At 34.0% G+C, this 18,481-nt stretch overlaps 1 protein-coding gene across 6 annotated transcripts in view; it reads right to left on the bottom strand.

Annotated features, from left to right (window-relative positions):
• The window catches only part of LRRC49 (leucine rich repeat containing 49), a 128,495-nt gene that overhangs the window by 88,023 nt on the left and 21,991 nt on the right, over positions 1-18,481 (bottom strand). For all 6 annotated transcript variants that reach the window (XM_016126942.2, XM_016126944.2, XM_016126943.2 and 3 more), the window contains one exon: positions 16,802-16,945. In XM_016126942.2, the coding sequence (XP_015982428.1) occupies positions 16,802-16,945 (144 nt within the window). The remainder of the gene's footprint in view (positions 1-16,801; positions 16,946-18,481) is intronic.

An 18,481-nucleotide genomic window follows, 5' to 3' on the forward strand; every position in this document is an offset into this window, starting at 1 on the left:
AAAAATTGAGGGAATTCTCCACTACGAGGTCTGCACTACAGGAAATACTGAAAGGGGTCAGCTTGCCTAAAACAAAATGACAAAAACAAACAAACATAATTAGGATTAAAGTGACTATAAGGTAAATAGAAGCAGAGGAGTGCAATCCCTTATGAGGAACAGGGCATTATAGGCTTAAATAATAAGAAGAGAATTGCTATTGCAAGGTAGTAATGAACATTCAGCTTACATAGGGACAAACAGAGATGACAATGACTGAAAAGGGGACACTTCGAAGATCCAAATTCGCAAAAAGTAATGGAGATAGGCACACACAGAAGAAAATGGATTACTGTGTGTGTGTGTGTGCGTGTGTGTGTGTGTGTGTGTGTGTATCTTTTATGTATTCGTAATGGTAACCACACAGAAGATTCAGAACTGAAGTATATAACATAAAACAAGAAGAACCAGAGGCAAAACCCACAAAAGCCAACCAAAATAAAGACAACAGAAACACAAGGACAAGGAAGTAATGGAAACACCAAGCTACCTAAAAGCAAAAGATAAAATGACTATAAGAAGACCTCATATTTCAATAAACACCCTAACATGCAAATAGACTGAACTCACCAATAAAAAGGCACAGAGTTGTAGAATGGATCAAAAAACAAAACCCAACCATATGCTACCTCTAGGAGACACATCTCAGCTCCAAAGACAAATGCACACTCAAAGTGAAAGGGCAGAAAATGATATTTCAAGCAAATGGCATTCAGAGAAAAGCGGGAGTAACAGTACTAACATCAGATGAAATAGACATCAAAATAAAAAAGATAAAGAAAGATACTTAAGGACACTTCATAATGATAAAGAGAATCATGCATCAAGAACACATAACACTTATTAATATCTATGTTCCCAATCAAGGAGCCCTGAGGTATGTATATCAATTCCTAACAGAACTAAAGGGAGAAACAGATCAAAACACTATCATAGTAGGGGACTTAAATACTCCACTGTTGGATATGGATAGATAATCCAAACAGAAAATAATAAAGAAATAACATCCTGAAATGACACACGAGACCAACTGGACATAATTGACATATACAGACCCTTCCATCCCCAAACGGCTGCTTATACATTCTTCTCTAGTGCACATGGAACATTTCCAAGAATCAACCATGTACTAGGACACAGAGATAGCCTCAACAAATATAAGAGGGTTGATATCATACCAACCATATTCTCTGATCATAATGCTTTGAAACTAGAGATCAACTGCAAAATGAAATCAGGAAGAACTACAAATACATGGAGATTAAACAACATGCTACTGAAGAATAACTTGGTCAGAGAAGAAATAAAAAGAGAGATCAAGAGATACATAGAAGTGAATGATAATGATAGTACAACATATCAAAACTTTTGGGACACAGCAAAAGTGGTAATAAGAGGAAAGTTTCTATCATTACAGGCCTACCTCCAAAAACAAGAATGAGTCCAAATAAATCACTTAGTTTTCTTAAAAAAAAAAAATAGAAAAAAAAAGAACAAATGAAGCCTAAAATCAGCAGAAGAAAAGAAATAATCAAAATTAGAGCAAAAATAAATGAAATTGAAAAAAAAAACAATAGAAAGTATAAATGCAACAAAGAGTTGGTTCTTTGAGAAGGTTAACAAAATTGACAAACCCCTAGCTAGACTCACTAAAGAAAAAAAAGAAAGGACACAAATAAACAAAATCAGGGATGAAAGAGGGTAAATTATGACTAACATCACAGAACTACAAAGGATAATACAAGAATACTATGAAAAAGTATATAATACCAAATTTAATAATGTAGAAGAAATGGACCTGTACTTAGAAAAATACGATCTTCCTAGACTGAATCAAGACCTGGAAAATCTAAATAGACCAATCAGCAGTATGGACATTGAAACAATCAACAAAAACCCTCCAAATAGTAAAAGTCCAGGACCAATGGCTATACCAGTGAATTCTACCAAGCATTCAAAGAAGATTTAATACCTATTATCCTCAAATTCTTCCAAAATATCAAAGAGGAGGCAAATACTTCCCAACTCATTTTATGAGGCCAATATCACTTTGATTCCAAAACCTGGTAAAGACATCACAAAAATAGAAAACTACAGACTAATATCTCTCATGAATACAGATGCAAATATCCCAAAAAAGATACTAGCGTACCAAATATACCACGATCAAGTGGGCTTCATCCCAGGGGCACAGGGATGGTTCAACATACGCAAATCAATTAATGTGATACACCACATAAACAAATTAAAAAAAAAGAATCATATGATCATATCAATAGATGCAGAAAAAGCCTTTGACAAGATACAGCATCCATTTATGATCAAAACACTTAACAAAATCGGTATAGAAGGAAAGTACCTTTATTATAATAAAGGTCATTTATGACAAACCCTCAGCCAACATTATACTTAATGGTGAAAACTAAACATCTTCCCTCTAAGATCAGGAACAAGGCAAAGCTGTCCGCTATCACCACTCTTATTCAATATAATGTCGGAGGTCCTAGCAAGTGGAATCAGGCAAGAAAAAGAAAAAATGGCATCCAAATAGGAAATGAAGAAGTCACACTGTCACTATTTGTGCATGACATGATTCTCTATATAGAAAACCCTAAAGACTCCACAAGAACACTACTAGAAACAATAAGCAAATACAGTAAAGTCTCTGGATACAAAATCAATGTTCAAAATCCATAGCATTCCTATACTGTAATAATAAAGTGGCAGAAAAAGAAGTAGAAAAAATAATTCCTTTTGCAACTGCAACAAAAAAAATTAAATACCTAGGAATAAATATAACGGAACACATGAAGGACCTATATAATGAAAATTACAAGGCCTTATTAAAAGAAATGGATGAAGATACAAAGAAATGGAAAGATATTCCATGTTCTTGGATTGGAAGAATCAACAAATTTAAAATGACCATATTACCTAAAGTTTTATATAGATTTAATGCAATCCCCATCAAAATTTCATTGGCGTTTTTGAAAGAAATAGAACAAAAAATCATCAGATTTGTATGGAAGCACCAAAGACCCCAAATTACCAAGGCTATCCTGAGAAAAAAGAACAAGATTGGAGGCATCACTCTGCCTGACTTCAAATTATACTACAAAGTGACAGTAATCAAAATGACATGGTATTGGCAGCAAAACAGATACACGGACCAGTGCAACAGAATCAAGAGTCCAGAAGTAAACCCATATTCATATGGGCAAATAATTTTTGACAAAAAAGCCAAAATCAAACAATGGAGAAAGGAAAGCCTTTTCAATAAATGGTGCTGGAAAAACTGAAAAGCCACCTGGAAAAGAATGAAACAAGATGTTGTCTATCACCACACACCAAAATTAACTCAAAATGGATTAAGGACCTGAATATAAGACCTGAAACAATAAAATGCCCAGAAAAAAACATAGAAACTAAACTCAAGGACCTTGGACTTAAAGAGGATTTTATGAATATGACCCAAAAACAAGGGAAGTAAAAGCTAAACTATATAAAGGGGACTATATCAAATTAAAAGGCTTCAGCTCAGCAAAAGAAATCATCAACAAGGTAAAGAAACAACCATCTGAATGAGAAAATATATTTGAAAGCAACATCTCCAATAACATCCAAAATATACAAAGAACTCATACAACTCAACAACAACAACAACAACATAAAACAAATGATCCAATCAAAAAATGGTCAGAGGACTTGAACAGACATTTCTCCCAAGAGGACATACAGATGGCCAAAAAACATTTGAAAAGATGCTCAATATTGCTAGCTATTAGGGAAATGCAAATCAAACCACAATGAGGTACCATCTCACACCTGGTAGAATAGCTATAATCAACAAGACGAGTAATAACAAATGTTGGAGAGGATGCAGAGAAAAAGTAACCCTCGTACACTGCTGGTGGGACTGCAAATTGGTACAGCCACTATGGAAAACAGTATGGGGGTTCTTCAAAACACTAAGAATTGGTCTACCATATGATCCAGCAATCCCTCTACTGGGTAATTACCCCAAAGGCTTGAAAACCCATATCTGAAAAGATATTTGCACATAGCAGCATTATTCACAGTGGCCAGGGCATGGAAGCAACTGAAGTGTTCTATGATAGATGATTGGATAAAGAAGTGGTGATACATTTATATAATGGACTATTACTCAGCTGTAAGAAGAGATGAAATACTGCCATTTGCAACAACATGGATGGAACTCAAGATAATCATGCTAAGTGAAATAAGCCAGACAGAAAAAGTTGAAAATCATATGATATCACTTATATCATGTGTATAGATGTAAATCTAAAAGCAACAAATGAACAGGACAAGTATGGTCATGGACTATAGACTAGTGATTACCAGAGGGTAGGGGGTAGCAGTGGAGGGGGGAGGTAGTCATGGTAAAGGGCATCAAATATAGCAGGGTAGGGGAAGGGTGAAATGGGTTTTGGGAATCAAATATATGGTAGCTGAAGGAAACTGGACTTTGGGTGGTAAACACACAATGGAATATACAGATGTCAAATTATAAAGTACACCTGAAAATTATGTAATTGTATTAACCAATGTTACTCCAATAAATTTAATATTTAAAAAGTAAAAAAAAAAAAGAAGTAAAAAAGAGAGGAAGCAATATTTGAAAAATATAAAGACTCAGAATACTGCCATAATTAATGAAAGATATGAATATGAAGATTCAGGAAATACAAATATCAGGTATGCTAATAAAATTACCATAGTTAATCAAATCTAAAATATCATCTTAAATTATTTTATGTAACACTTGGTAAAAATAAACTTATTATTAATCAATAATAAAATAATCTAGCACTTATAATTCTTATTTCATTATTACTGAAAGAGCTTTTAGATTTACCTAACCATATCTTTTTAATCAAATATCATTCTTATGCATACATAAAAATTAAGCAAAATAAATTTATTAAATAAATGAACTTCCAAAATATTGACATTTACTGTAAGGCTACAGTAGTTAAGACAGTGTCCTTTTGGAATAATGGTAGACAAATAGATGGAACAGAATAGAAGGTCCAGAAAAAGACTCATTTAATTATAAGTCAATTTCAACAAAGATGCCTTCGATTCAATGGGGAAAGCAAGATCTTTTCAACAAAAAATGATGAAGCAAATAGATATTCTTATGTGGGAAAATTAACCATGACCCCTACCTCACACCATATATACAATTTAATTAAAGATGATCACAGACCTAACATGAAAGGTAAAACTACAAAACATGCAGAAGAGAACAAGGAACATAGTCACGATATTGGGAAAGGCAAAGATTTCTTGAACAGCACAAAAAGGCACTAATGATGAAAGAAAACACATTTATAAACTGTACTTCACTAAAATGTAAAGATTTCACATATAAAAAACATTGTTAAGAAAGTGAAAAGGCAAGCCATGTGGAAAATACAGTCAATACCTATATCAAACAAAGGACCTGAATCTACTACAATTCAATAATAAAAATTTTTTCAGGTGGGTAAAATATTTGAACTGAACTTCACAAAAGTGTATGTTAGAATGGCCAATAAGTACTTGAAAGATGCTCAACATCATTAGTCATGAAGGAACTTCAAATTAAAACCACAATGAGAATCATAGAATCACTAAAATTATAAACACTGTCAATGTCAAACATTGGCAAGGATGTAGAGCAATTAAAACTCGTTTACTGCTAGTGGGAATGTAAAATGGTATAATCACTTTGTAAAACTAAAATTAACTCTATATTTAAGATTTGTAAATTTTACTGTACCTAAATTATACTTCAATAAAGTATTGAGAAACAGTCTTCTAAATCACTATGTAACTAATAATGTCCATGCTTTTCACAGAATATTGTCTTCTGTGTCATCGAAAACATTGGTGATGCATATACACTAAAAGTATGTTTTATTATTGTTTATGAGATTTTCTTCCAAGCTACTGACCCATTCTGTATGTTTTGATATTGGTAAAAAAAAAAAAAAAAAAAAAAAACACCAGTACTATGGTCTGAATGTTTGTGCCTCCCTAAATACATATGTTGAAAGCCTAACTCCAAAATATGATGGTGACCCTCAAAGTGGGGACCTTGATTGGTGCTTACGTCTTGAAGGCTGAGCCCTTATGAATAGGAATAGTGTTTTAAAAAAGAGTCTCTGCAGAGACCTCTAGCCCCTTCCACTATGTGAAGACACATTGAGAAGACACCAGCTGCGGAACAGAAAGAGGGCTCCCATCAGAATGCAACCATTCTACCACCATGATCTTGGACTTCCTAGACTCCAAAACTGTGAGAAATAAATATCTGTTGTTAATAAGCTACTCAATTTGTGGTATTTTGTTATGACACTCTAAACAAAGATACTGGCATGAATTATTCACACAGCTTCTCATTTTGAAATTTATTTAATCTGTTCCAAGGAGTTTGCTCAGTTTCTCCTGCCTTCAGTTGCATGGTTGGCAGGTGATAAGCAATCTCTCTGAACCTATCTCAGTAACAAAGTGTAACACAGCCTCGCCAAAAATGGTTATCTTCCTTTTAAAGTATTTGATTGTTAATTAGCAAGAAAATGTGGAATTTCAGTCATTCCTCCAAAAAAAAATTTTCACTAATATTAAACTTATGTCTTTGCTGTTCCAGTTCCATGCTTTTTTGAATAATGTTTCATTTCAATGCCAAATCATGATGTAATCTTTTAAAATATATTTTGAACAGTGATTAAATTCAAAACATGTTGTACCAACAATTAAAATGACAATAGTATAAACAGTTATTACCAAGTTCACATATATTTAGGCAATGAAATTGCTGTAGCCCATCCAATAGCGATTTTAAGGTGCCATAGATTGTAAGACATATCCAGATTTCAGAATTGTTGAAATATGGGAAAATGTGTATCTGAAATTAGTGAAATGTGGTAGTTTCAAGTTGATACAAATCACAGTAAATCTTAAGGAATTCAAAATAAAATCCTATAATCTTAAAAGCAACTGGAGGAAGAAAAAGATTGCCTATAAAAAAATGATAGTAGACAGTTTAATGACAATAATAGAAAGGCAAAGAAAATACGATATGAGCTTCAAACAACTGGAGGAAAAATAACTGTCAATTAAGTCAAACTATCAGTCAAGAATAAAAGCAAAATAAACACACTATTAGACAAAAACTGAGAGAGTTTACTACTACCGGAGTCAACGTAAAGGAAAATTTTCTAAATTATATATTTTGGGAGGAGTGGTAAGCCCAAACCAACATGTGGATGAATCCAAATAAGCACTGACTGAAAACAACAGTAATTAAAACATCTAATTTGGTGAGTAAAAAGCATCTAATTTTGGGAGTATAAAGATCAAAAGAAAATGCCAGGCAATGAAAACATGTAAAATGGGAGGGGGTTATGGATTAAATGATTCTAAGGTCCTATTTGAGAAGAGGGTAGGAATGTATATTAACTATAATTTAAGTCAAGTGTGTATTTTAAAATGTTAAGAGTAACCATTAAAGTGAATAAGAAATAACAGAAAAAACGCCTTCAACCTGAAATAAGGCACAAGAAAAAAAAAAAAGAGGAAAAGCAGGACAAATAGAAAGCATGAGAACTATTAAAGTGAAAAATCTAAATATATCAGTAATCCCAATTAGTATAATAGAAAAAAGTCTCTGGTTAAAAGATTCTCAGATTGTAAGTTGAAAAAGGAGTCATGTCTTCTTCAATTTCTTTCAACAATGTCTTGCAGTTTTCAGTATACAAGTCCTTTGTTAAGTTTATTCCTAGGTATTTTATGCTTTTTTTTTTATATAATTATAAATGGGACTGTTTTCTTCATTGCTCATTCTGGTAGTTCATTTTTAGTATACAGGAACACAAAAGATTTTTATATATTAATTTTATATGCTGCAACTTTACTGTATTCATTTATTATTTCTAACGATAGAAATCATTATAATAAATGTATAGTGGAGTCCAGGGTTTTTTTATATATAAAATCATGTCATTTGCCAATGGTGATAGTTTCGCTTCTTCCCTTCCAATTTGGATTCCTTTTATTTCTTTTTCTTTTTTCTTGCCTAATTGCTAGTCAATCATATTTTTAAAAAGATAAAATATTGTCATTTATGACAACATGGATAGCTCTTGGGGGTATTATGTTAAGTGAAAAAAGTCAGAAGGAAAAGCACAAAAATAATATGATTTCACTCATATGTGGAATATAAAACAAAAAAAGAAACAAACAAAACTAAACAAAAACAAACTCAGATACAGACAACAACTTGGTGGAAGAGAGGAAGGGGGTTTGTGAAGGGCAAAACATTTAGAGGGGGTCAAATATATGATGATGATCCATGACCATGCAGGGACACCAAAAAAAAAAAAAATATATATATATATATATATATATGGTGATAAATGGAAATTAGGCTTTTGGTGGTGAGCATGCAACAGATATCGAATTATAATATTGTACAACTGAAATTTATATAAAGTTCTAACTAACACTACCTCGATTCTTAAAAAAAAGGGGGTCGTGTATTCTTTATAAGAAAAAGGTTGAGAGTTAAAAACTTAATATGATTCACTAACAACTCAGCTTTGCTTCTGTTGATATTCCTGCTCACAGTACATAACCTGAATCTAATCAAGAGGAAGCATCAGTAGACAAGCTCAAACTGAGGGACATTTTACAAACCAATAAACTAACAGTCTTTAAAAATGTCAATATCATGAAATACAAAGAAAGACTAAGGTACATTTCCAGCTTAAAGAAGACTACTGCCAGGAAGAGAAGTCCCTACAACCTCTGACTGTGAAAACCAGCAGGGATTGTGGCAGAATGAGATGAAGGGCTGCGGGAGTAGCAGGCATTCCTCTGAAAGGGCCCGTACATGGACTTACTGATGGACTCACTCGTTCTGAGCTCCAGTGTTGGGGCAGCTGTTCAATAAGCACCAGGGACATATAGGGAGACACTGAGTTGTCAGGCTTCAGGGTGAGGGCTAGAAGGGTAGCTTTCTACCATACAGAAGTACTAGCAGCATCCATTATTCTTCTGTTGAGCCTTCTACCTTTCCATGCGGCCACCATATCTGAGTCTCCATCAATCTGGTTAACACAGATAGCTCCACCCAGGTAATTCCCTGAGACTTTGCCTCTCCCAACTTGTGGGCCCACCCAAACTGCCTCTAATGGTTTATTCCATACAAATGGCCTATCTTGGCTCACATAGCGGACTTTCCTAAAACCTCTCAAAGGCTCACAAAACCCAAAGAAGCAGCAGCTGGCCTCAGTGTGCCCTGTACCTCTTGCTGAGCAGCCCCAAGTCCTGCACTAGCAGCAGCTGGCCTCGGTTCTGGCATGGCCTCTTGAGGCACCTATAAACCCAGCACGAGTGGCAGCCATCTGCGGATAGCTTGGTGACTCTTACTAGGTGGCCCCAGAAGTGCACAGGCTGCAGCTGAACTTGGCCTCCAGCTGGGTCCCTCCCAAGGAATCCTTTGGGCTGGCACACCCAGTTTTCTGCTTGGACCAGAGCCAGAGCACCAGTCAGGGTAGTATCTGAGGAGGACACACCCAAATGACAGAGTGGGCAAGCATCAGAGCCCTGTTAAAGTGAATCCTGTTCTGTAGGGTCAGCCCTTCACTGGCCAATCCTCACAACCAATCAGCCCAGGGGTCAATTCCTCTTATCAATGAGCAAACAGCAACCAAAGCTCAACAGGAGGGCAACTGCAACCCACATAAGGGACACACCTTGAGCAGGTGACCAGGGAAGGCTGTGCCACTGAGCCCCACAGAACACCTACTACGTAAAGCTACTCTACTGAGACTGGGAGACTTAGGAACCCTATCTAACACATAGAAACAGACATAGGGAAGCAACCAAAATGGGGAGACAAAAAAACATGTCCCACATGAAAGAACAGAACAAAGCTCCAGAAAAAGAACTCAATAAAATATAGATAAGCAAGCTACCAGTTGCAGACTTCAAAACACTGGTTATAAGGATGTTCAAAGAACTTAGGGAAAGAGTAGATGAATTCAGTGAGAACTTTAACAAAGAGATAGGAAATATAAAAATATAAAAATGGGGATGGAAAATGTAAAAGGGAACCAATCAGAAATGAAAATATAATATCTGAGATGAAGAGTATGTTAAGAGGGAATCAATAGAGTGGATGAAGCTGAGGACTGAATCAGCAATTTAGAGGATGAGGTAGAGGAGGACACGCAATCAGAACAGCAATGAGAAAAAAGAATCCAAAAAAATAAAGATAGTTTAAGGAGCATCAGGGACGACATCAAGTGTGACAACATTCAAATCATAGGATTACCAAAAGGAGAAGAAAGAGAGCAAGAAACAGAAAATCTGCTTAAAAAAATAATGACAGAAAACTTCTCTAACTGGGTGAAAGAAATAGATATACAATCTCAGGAAGCTCAGAAAGTCCCAAAACTCAGATGAATCCAAAGAAGCCCACATCAAGACACATCATTATTAAAATGCCAAGATTAAAGACAAAGAGAGAATCTTAAAAGCAGCAAGAGACAAGCCATTAGTTACCTACAAGGGAGCTCCCATAAGACTGTTAGCTGATTTCTCAATAGAAACTTTGTAGGCCAGATGGGCTTGGCACAAAATATACAGAGTGATTAAAAGTAAAGACCTACGGCCAAGAATCAAAGGACAGATAAAGAGCTTCCCAGACAAGAAAAAGCTAAAGGAGTTCATCACCACCAAGCCAGTATTACAGGAAATTTGGAGGGATGTCTTTAAGAAGAAAAAAATATGTATCGAAAATATGAATAAAGAATGGCAATAACTATATATCTATCAACAAATACTTCAAATAAAAAAGAATTTAATGCTCCAATCAAAAGATAGGGTGGCTGAATGGATAAGAAAGCAAGATCCTTACATATGCTGCCTACAAGAGACTCTCTTCAGATTAAAAGACACACACAGACTGAAAGTAAAGGGATGGAAAACAATATTTCATGATGGATGTAGAGGGTATTGTGCTGAGTGGAGTAAGTCAGATAAAGACAAATGCCATATGATTTCACGTATATGTAGAACCTAAAGAACAACAACAACGACAAACAGAAAAAACTCAGATACGGAGAACATTTTGAGGGTAATCTGATGGGAGGGATGTTGGGGGGGGTGTTGGTGAAAAAGAGAGAAAGGATTAAGAAATTCAAATAGGTAATTACGAAATAGTCACGGAGATATAAATTATAGCATTAAGGAATACAGTCAATAATATGTATGGTATCAGATGGATACTAGATTAATTGGGGTGATCAATTCATGAGTTTTATAGATGTCTAATCACTATGTTGTACACTTGAAACTAATATAATATTGTATGACAATTATATTTGAAAAATAAAAAATATTATTTAAAAAATTTGAATGAAAGGTACTGGGAATTCTTTACACTGTTGTTGAAACATTTTCTGCAATTATGTCAAAATTTAAAAATCTTTAAAGGTTAAAGAATAAAAAAGACATACCAGAAAAATAATAACCAAAAGAAATTTAGTATAAAACTAAATAAATGTTAAGGCAAGAAGTGTTGTTAGCTTCCTGATATATACTACATACCTAGAACATGCCTGGCATATAGCCCATGCTCATAAAATAGTTGCCAAATAAAGGAGTTAGTAATATATCATAATGAGAAAGGAACAATTTACCAGAAAATGTATCAATTTTAAACTTATGTATGCCTAGAAACATAGTTCATATATTGGCCACATATTTGGAAAATATGTTGATAGTAAGTACTGACTATAAATATTAACATGGCAATAAAGCAAACCTCAACAAACGTCAAAGAACCAATTCCATATAATCCATGTTCACTGGCCATAATGTAAATAAATTGGGAAGAAATGGCCAAAAAAAAAAAAGAAGAATTAGAAATCCATAACATATCAGAAGTTTTAAATATACTTCTATATAGCATATGGATCAAAGAAGAAATCATAATGGAACTTAGGCAGGAACCCTTAGGCAGGCAGGTTGGGAAAGGAAAAAAAGGAAAGAGAAAAGAAGATCGGGGGCCTTACTCTATTAGCTCTTAGGACATAATAAAAAGTTACAATTATTAACACATAGTTATACTAAAACTAAGAACAGCTAAACAAACCAGAGGTCAAGCATATGTGGATATTTAATTTGCTAGAGGGAAAAGGAAAAAAAAACTGTTATTACAATAGGTAAAGGATAAAGCTATTCAAAGAAGAGGCAATCTCAATACCAAAAAAGAAAAAACATAAAAGCTATTCAACTTCATTGGAAAATCAAAATAAAATCCTAATGTAATACAATTCCATAGTTAAAAGACTGGCAAAAATTAAAAGGCTTGACAACATCAAGTGTCACCAAAGATGTGAAGTTAAAGAAATTCTCAGGTAATGCTGATGGAAATGTAATTTGGTACAACCACCTTGATATCTGATAAAGTGAAATAATGTGCATAATACTGGCACCCAGCAATGCTTCTCCCAAGTATCCATCTTAGAGCATTGTTTTTCAAATGCAGGTTGCAACTGAATGCCATGCTTGATCTTGGATTTTTTTGTACTATAAAAGACACTACTGAGACAACTGAGAAAGTCCAAATGGGATCTATAAATTAGATAATACTATACTGTTAGTCTTAATTTCCTGATTTTGATCACTATAATGTGTTTATATAAGAAAATTCCTTGTTTTTAGGAAACATACACTGAAGTATGTGGAGATAAGGGGCATCATGTCTGCAACTTACTCTTAAATAGTTCAAACTATATATACATGGAAGGAGAGAGAGAAGGAGACTAGGAGATATAAAGAGAGGAGAAGAGAGAGAGAATAATCAAGAGAGGATAAACCAAAGGTTCTAAAATGTTATCATTTAAAAATTATGGAGCTTGGGTCAAGATGGTGTAGAAGGTAAATGCTGTTCTTGCTCCTTTAGTGACTACCAAAATTATAATGAAACTACAGAACCACCATCATTGGGAGTCACCTGAGGTCTGGCTGAACAGAAGTCCTACAACCGGGGACATACATAAGAGGACACCTTGAGACTGATGTGGGAAGCAGTGGACACGTGAATTGGCCCTGTCCCACAACCACATGTGCTCGTCAAGAAAAGGGAGGGTTATCTGACTGCAGAGCTCCCTACTGCCCTGGAGGAGCAAGGGGTTCCACCTCCACACTGCCAAGTCAAGAAATCAGTTAAGGAGGTTGAGACCAACATTTTGTTTTGAGATACAGTAGAATCAAATAGGATATACCCGAATGGATTGCAGTAAAGTTAGGTTTCATGAAATGCTTATTTCCATTATTTGTAATGTACCCATATAAATATGTAATTAATGTAAATTTTGTTTATTGCCATAAATTATGGCTAAAAATGACTGAAAGCCACTGACCTAGAGAAATTGTCATACATATGCAAAAAAAAAGACATTTAAAAAAATGTTATTTGTACCATTTCTTAATAACAAAACTTTGGAAATAATATTACTGTCCATAAATAGAAGAATGACTATTTAGTTACAATCATACAATGTAATACTATATAACAATTAAAATTAGTGAATATTTATCTCTATCAAATCTCGAAGCATAATGTTAATAAAAGTAACTTACAAAAGATATATACAGTATGATACCATTTACAGAACATTTAAAAGCATGCAAAACAATTACTTTATATTGTTTAGGGATATATATGTATATATATATGAAAAGGAAACAGATACATGGGAATAAACACCAAATTCAGAATTGTGGTTACCTCTGCAAAGGAGGGAGGGAATGTGATGAGGGAGATTTCCACGGAAGGCTTCAACTATATATGAAAAGTTTTTATTTATTAATTCATGGATATATGAATGGAAATATCACTTCCTATTCCTTTGGGGTTTCATAATTTTTTTTAAATGGAAAGAAACCTTATAAACTAAAAAGATATCTGGTTTAAAATTTATAAGATTTTCAAGAAAAAGGTCAACGATTTAACTACAATAAACAAACAATAACTTTTCTACATCAAAAACATCAGAGAAGGTTTCTGATCAAATGGTGAAATAGGTAATGCATTTGTGTCATGTCCTTCCCAAGATTCAATGGGTAAAGCAAAGAAAATAAAACACAAAATGAATAAATCATGCAAATGATAAAAACGAGAGTTGTCAACAGATCAACATTTTTGATGAATGTCAGGAAGCTAGAAAGCAGAGAGAATCTTATTGGAGATCATCCTCAACACTGCAGCTCAGAACTAGCGAGAGATGCTGCACTGCAAACACGGCGTTCCTTTCTGACAGAATGCCATCCTACTCCATGCTCCAAGTCGATGCACAGAAAGAGCAGGCACGGACTGTGGTTAATTGTGGCTGATCAAGAGGATAATTAAAGGTATGTCGACTCAACAGCTATTCCTGGAACACCAACATACACACCCACTCCCAGCCCTCTCTCACCCCTGCCATGTACACATAACCATGCACAGAGCAGCTGGCTAAGGAAACCCTCAGCTGGAGACTCAATATCTGCTCTCTAAACAAAACAGAGTATCTTGTCAAGGAGGGATGGAGAGTGTGGGTGTTCTATCTACAGAGACAGTTAAGAACTGCCAAAGGGGAACCAGTGGGGGGAAAAGGAATGGCAGTTTCACATGGTAAAAAAGATACTAAAGTCCCTCTACCCCCAAACATAGTTTTTCTTATTTCGGCAGTTATGAAGTGAGCCTGCCTTTTCCCTTTACTCACTGTAAAGGGAAGTCTGTCACTATGTGGGATTCAACAAGTTACTTAATCCAGTGACCACTCTAGGGAGAGATGTTATGGTTAAAAAGACCTATTTAGCTGCACAGGAGACCCAGCCACTACTTAACATGGTCATCATTTAAGGATTACCAGCCGTTGAGAAAAATCAAAACCATGAAAGGAAAAATAATTAAAAAGAATAAGTGTGATAACTGACTGAGGAGAAAACACGATATTGAAAAAAATTAAATAAAAAGAATCCTCAGATTTAAAAGTCTCTTGGTTCTTTTAGGAAAAAGATGTTTTGAAAAAGAAATAAGTAAGAGTTGGATAATGTTTCTTATTTATCCTTATATATACACTCATAATTTCCTATAAATTAATACACAAGATACTTATGATAATGATACTATATGTATAATGTTTTTTAAATCTTAATTTTTATAAATTAATATAATTTCCTCTTTCCTAAGATGTTTACTGCTGCCTAAGCTATAACAATAATGATTAGACATAGTACTCGATGGGAAATTCAGTGAGCATTTTCCTAGATGTGAATAATGCAACTTCTAAGTGAAAGACAAAATATAGACAAGAATATCCTAGGGCCAATAAATTTCTATACCCCAGTCTACCAAAGCTTTTTGGATTCTTACCATCTCGATGTTCTGAGAACATATTAAGTCCAGCCTGAGCAGTTCCTAGAGACTCAGCAATGTAACAGATAAACTCAATCTGCATGTCTTTTTAAATAAACAAGCCATTTCTAATATTTAAATCCAATCTGGGGAGAGGACCTGACACAATTTAAGAGGCTCTGGAGTAAATCCATGTCTTGGACAAGGTTCTGAGATTATCCAATCTCTTAGAAGATATGAGCATTATGTGGCTCAGATCTTCTGGGAAAACTTCAAAATGAAACAAGTCTATATAACATGGCCTGGAGATAAGACATCATCTGTCCCCTAGCCGTTTCAAGTGTACCACTTACAATACACTTAATTATTTATTAAGCAATTCAATATCTTGAAAAAAATTGATTTAGATTGTGCCTTTAAAAGTACTTAAATGATATCCAGAGAACCTAATATAGTTTTTCTATTGCATGTAAACAAAGGAAACCTGTTAAAAGAAGAAATGTTTTTATGAATCATTAGAAGCCTTCTTGGCCTTTATCATGTAATACAACTGAAAGCCATATTTCTAATTCTCTTCACATATGCCCAATACAAAATACCTAAGCATTAGTTGTTGTTCAGTTGCCAAACTTCAGTAAACTATAAATTTAACAAAGTTTATCTTCAGAATTCCAGAGTCACCTTTCTGTAGTTTTCCCCCTACGAGGCTAACTAACATTTTTCCTCCTCCTCACATGCCAGTTCTCTTATATTTTTGTCTTTTTTCAGAGTCAACAAGCCAAAAACAATCCCTAGAGATAATCTAGCCCAATGCCCTCATTTTAGAGAAAAGTAAACTGAGGCTCACAGCTAATGAGAGAAAGAGCTAAGACCAGAATTAGACCTCTGATGCCTTACTATTTCTAGTATACCAAGCTGCCTCTTTAAAAACTGTAAGGGATACGATCGATATCTATGCATGTCCTCACAGCCCTCAACCTCAGAGGTTTTTCTCTCTTGGTACAATATTTCATCAACTTTCAATCACTGCTAACCTAATTCTATACCTATGACAAAATAGAAAAGGAGTCAGTATACATTTACAGTAGCTGATTCATTTACAAATAACACTTCCATTTCGTTTTTAATTTTACATTTGTCTTTTAAAATAAAAAACACCTTAACACTTTCCAAGTCAAAAAATTATAAAGCTTAATAATTATACCCACAATTTAAATTCAGAAAAAAACTTTAGATGCTTACTTTGCATAAAGCTGCATAAAGCAATGCTACAACATTTTTTTCATTTCCTTAAAAGAAAAGCCAGAGATCATATATTGATTCCATTTTAATACTCACCACAAAAGTGATTTGATTGTGTCGTAGGTTAAGTTCAGTTAGTGAATCCAGCCCATTAAGGTTATCAACGTGACTTAAAAGGTTCCTGGCAAGGTTTAAAACTCTCAAATCACACAAATGATTGACATTTTCAATTTCGGCAATCTATTAAAAAATGAGGAAGGGATGATTAGCAGGAATAAATTTCAGATATGTATGTTATAAAAACCTTAAAATTAAATGTATAGCTACTGGACTCAGTGACAAGTTTATATGAAGACTTTTAAAAATCTATTTCCAATTTCCTCTATTGTGGATAATATAAAGTCACTTAACTTGTGAAAATTAACTAAAAAAACATATTTTGTAATTTGACTATATTAAATACTTGAAGTAAATTTTATCAAATAATCAAAAAATCCATCTTTTGGGGACATCTCTAAGTGCCTAATACTGTACCTGGTCCTATAAAGGTGACAAGAAGTATACATAGTACCTGCCAAATAGAAACTTACTGTGAGACCAAGCATAAGCTCACAACGTTTTGGTCTAGCAAGACCACCCTCTGAGAGAAAAGACAAGGAAAAGAAATGATATCAAGTTCTCCTTATTAACTCCACTTACACTGAAGCATCCTGAGAGTAGTCAAGAGTCTGAATGGAAAAGATTCAAGGAACTAGGATCACCAGTGGAGGGTGAAAATGGATATTCTTTATGAGTGGAAGTGCTTATAGAGGAGACACAATGTTTAGTCAGGGAGCAATATGGTGGACACTGTTTAGAATAAGAAGATCTGAATCATGGAGTATGCACATGTACATAAGGACTGAACTGCAGCAGAAGAGTTTTAGTTGCACAGTAAGGTAAGGGTAACTAAAAGCTATACCCATGAAGTGATGAGAGCTCAATATGACTTTAAACCCCATTATTGTACTATCGCAAACACAGAACAATGGGATGAGTTTCTAATGACACAGAAGTAGAGGTCCTTGCAGGAGACTTTATCAACCTTTTAATGTAACATACTTACGTAACAATAGGTCATACCCATAATACTTTTGTTCTGAACATTAAAAAAATAAATTTCACAATCACTAGAGATTAATTTTCTTATCTATACTGCCATCAAAATATTATTTGAAATTTTTTTATTTAATACTTCAAAGCAGATGTTAGCTTAAAGAACTTTCATTTTTAGATTTATAATCCAGTTTCTATGTCATTATTTGGATCTTCTATTGCATTTAAGAAATACCATCTGGATTCCATATAGGTTCGAGAAAAGAAAGCTAAGTATGCTTATTGTAAATTCAATAATATATAAAGGTAACATCTGATCATGCTTTCAAATTTGTTCTAAGGTTTTTGGTCTAACTAATATAAAATGAAAGTAAATTAAATAAAAATTATAAAAGAAGAAACAAGATTATCAGTATTTGCAAATGACAGAACTGAATAATAAAACTTGGACAAAAATATTTCAAAACTAAATAGGTAATAGAATTTGAAATGTACGAAATTAGTAAAAAGCAAAATAGACACTGTGGAAAATCAGTAACGTCCACATAAGCTTGAGAAATTCTCTTAAAATACTAAGAAAAAATAGAGATTGAAAGAATAAAAGATAAGATGGGGATATGGAAGATATAGAATATAGATATAACAAACATAAATAGAAAAGCAATATTTAAACATATAAAA

This window comes from Rousettus aegyptiacus, unplaced genomic scaffold (assembly GCF_014176215.1).
Source record: "Rousettus aegyptiacus isolate mRouAeg1 unplaced genomic scaffold, mRouAeg1.p scaffold_m13_p_3, whole genome shotgun sequence".
Lineage (NCBI taxonomy): Eukaryota > Metazoa > Chordata > Mammalia > Chiroptera > Pteropodidae > Rousettus > Rousettus aegyptiacus.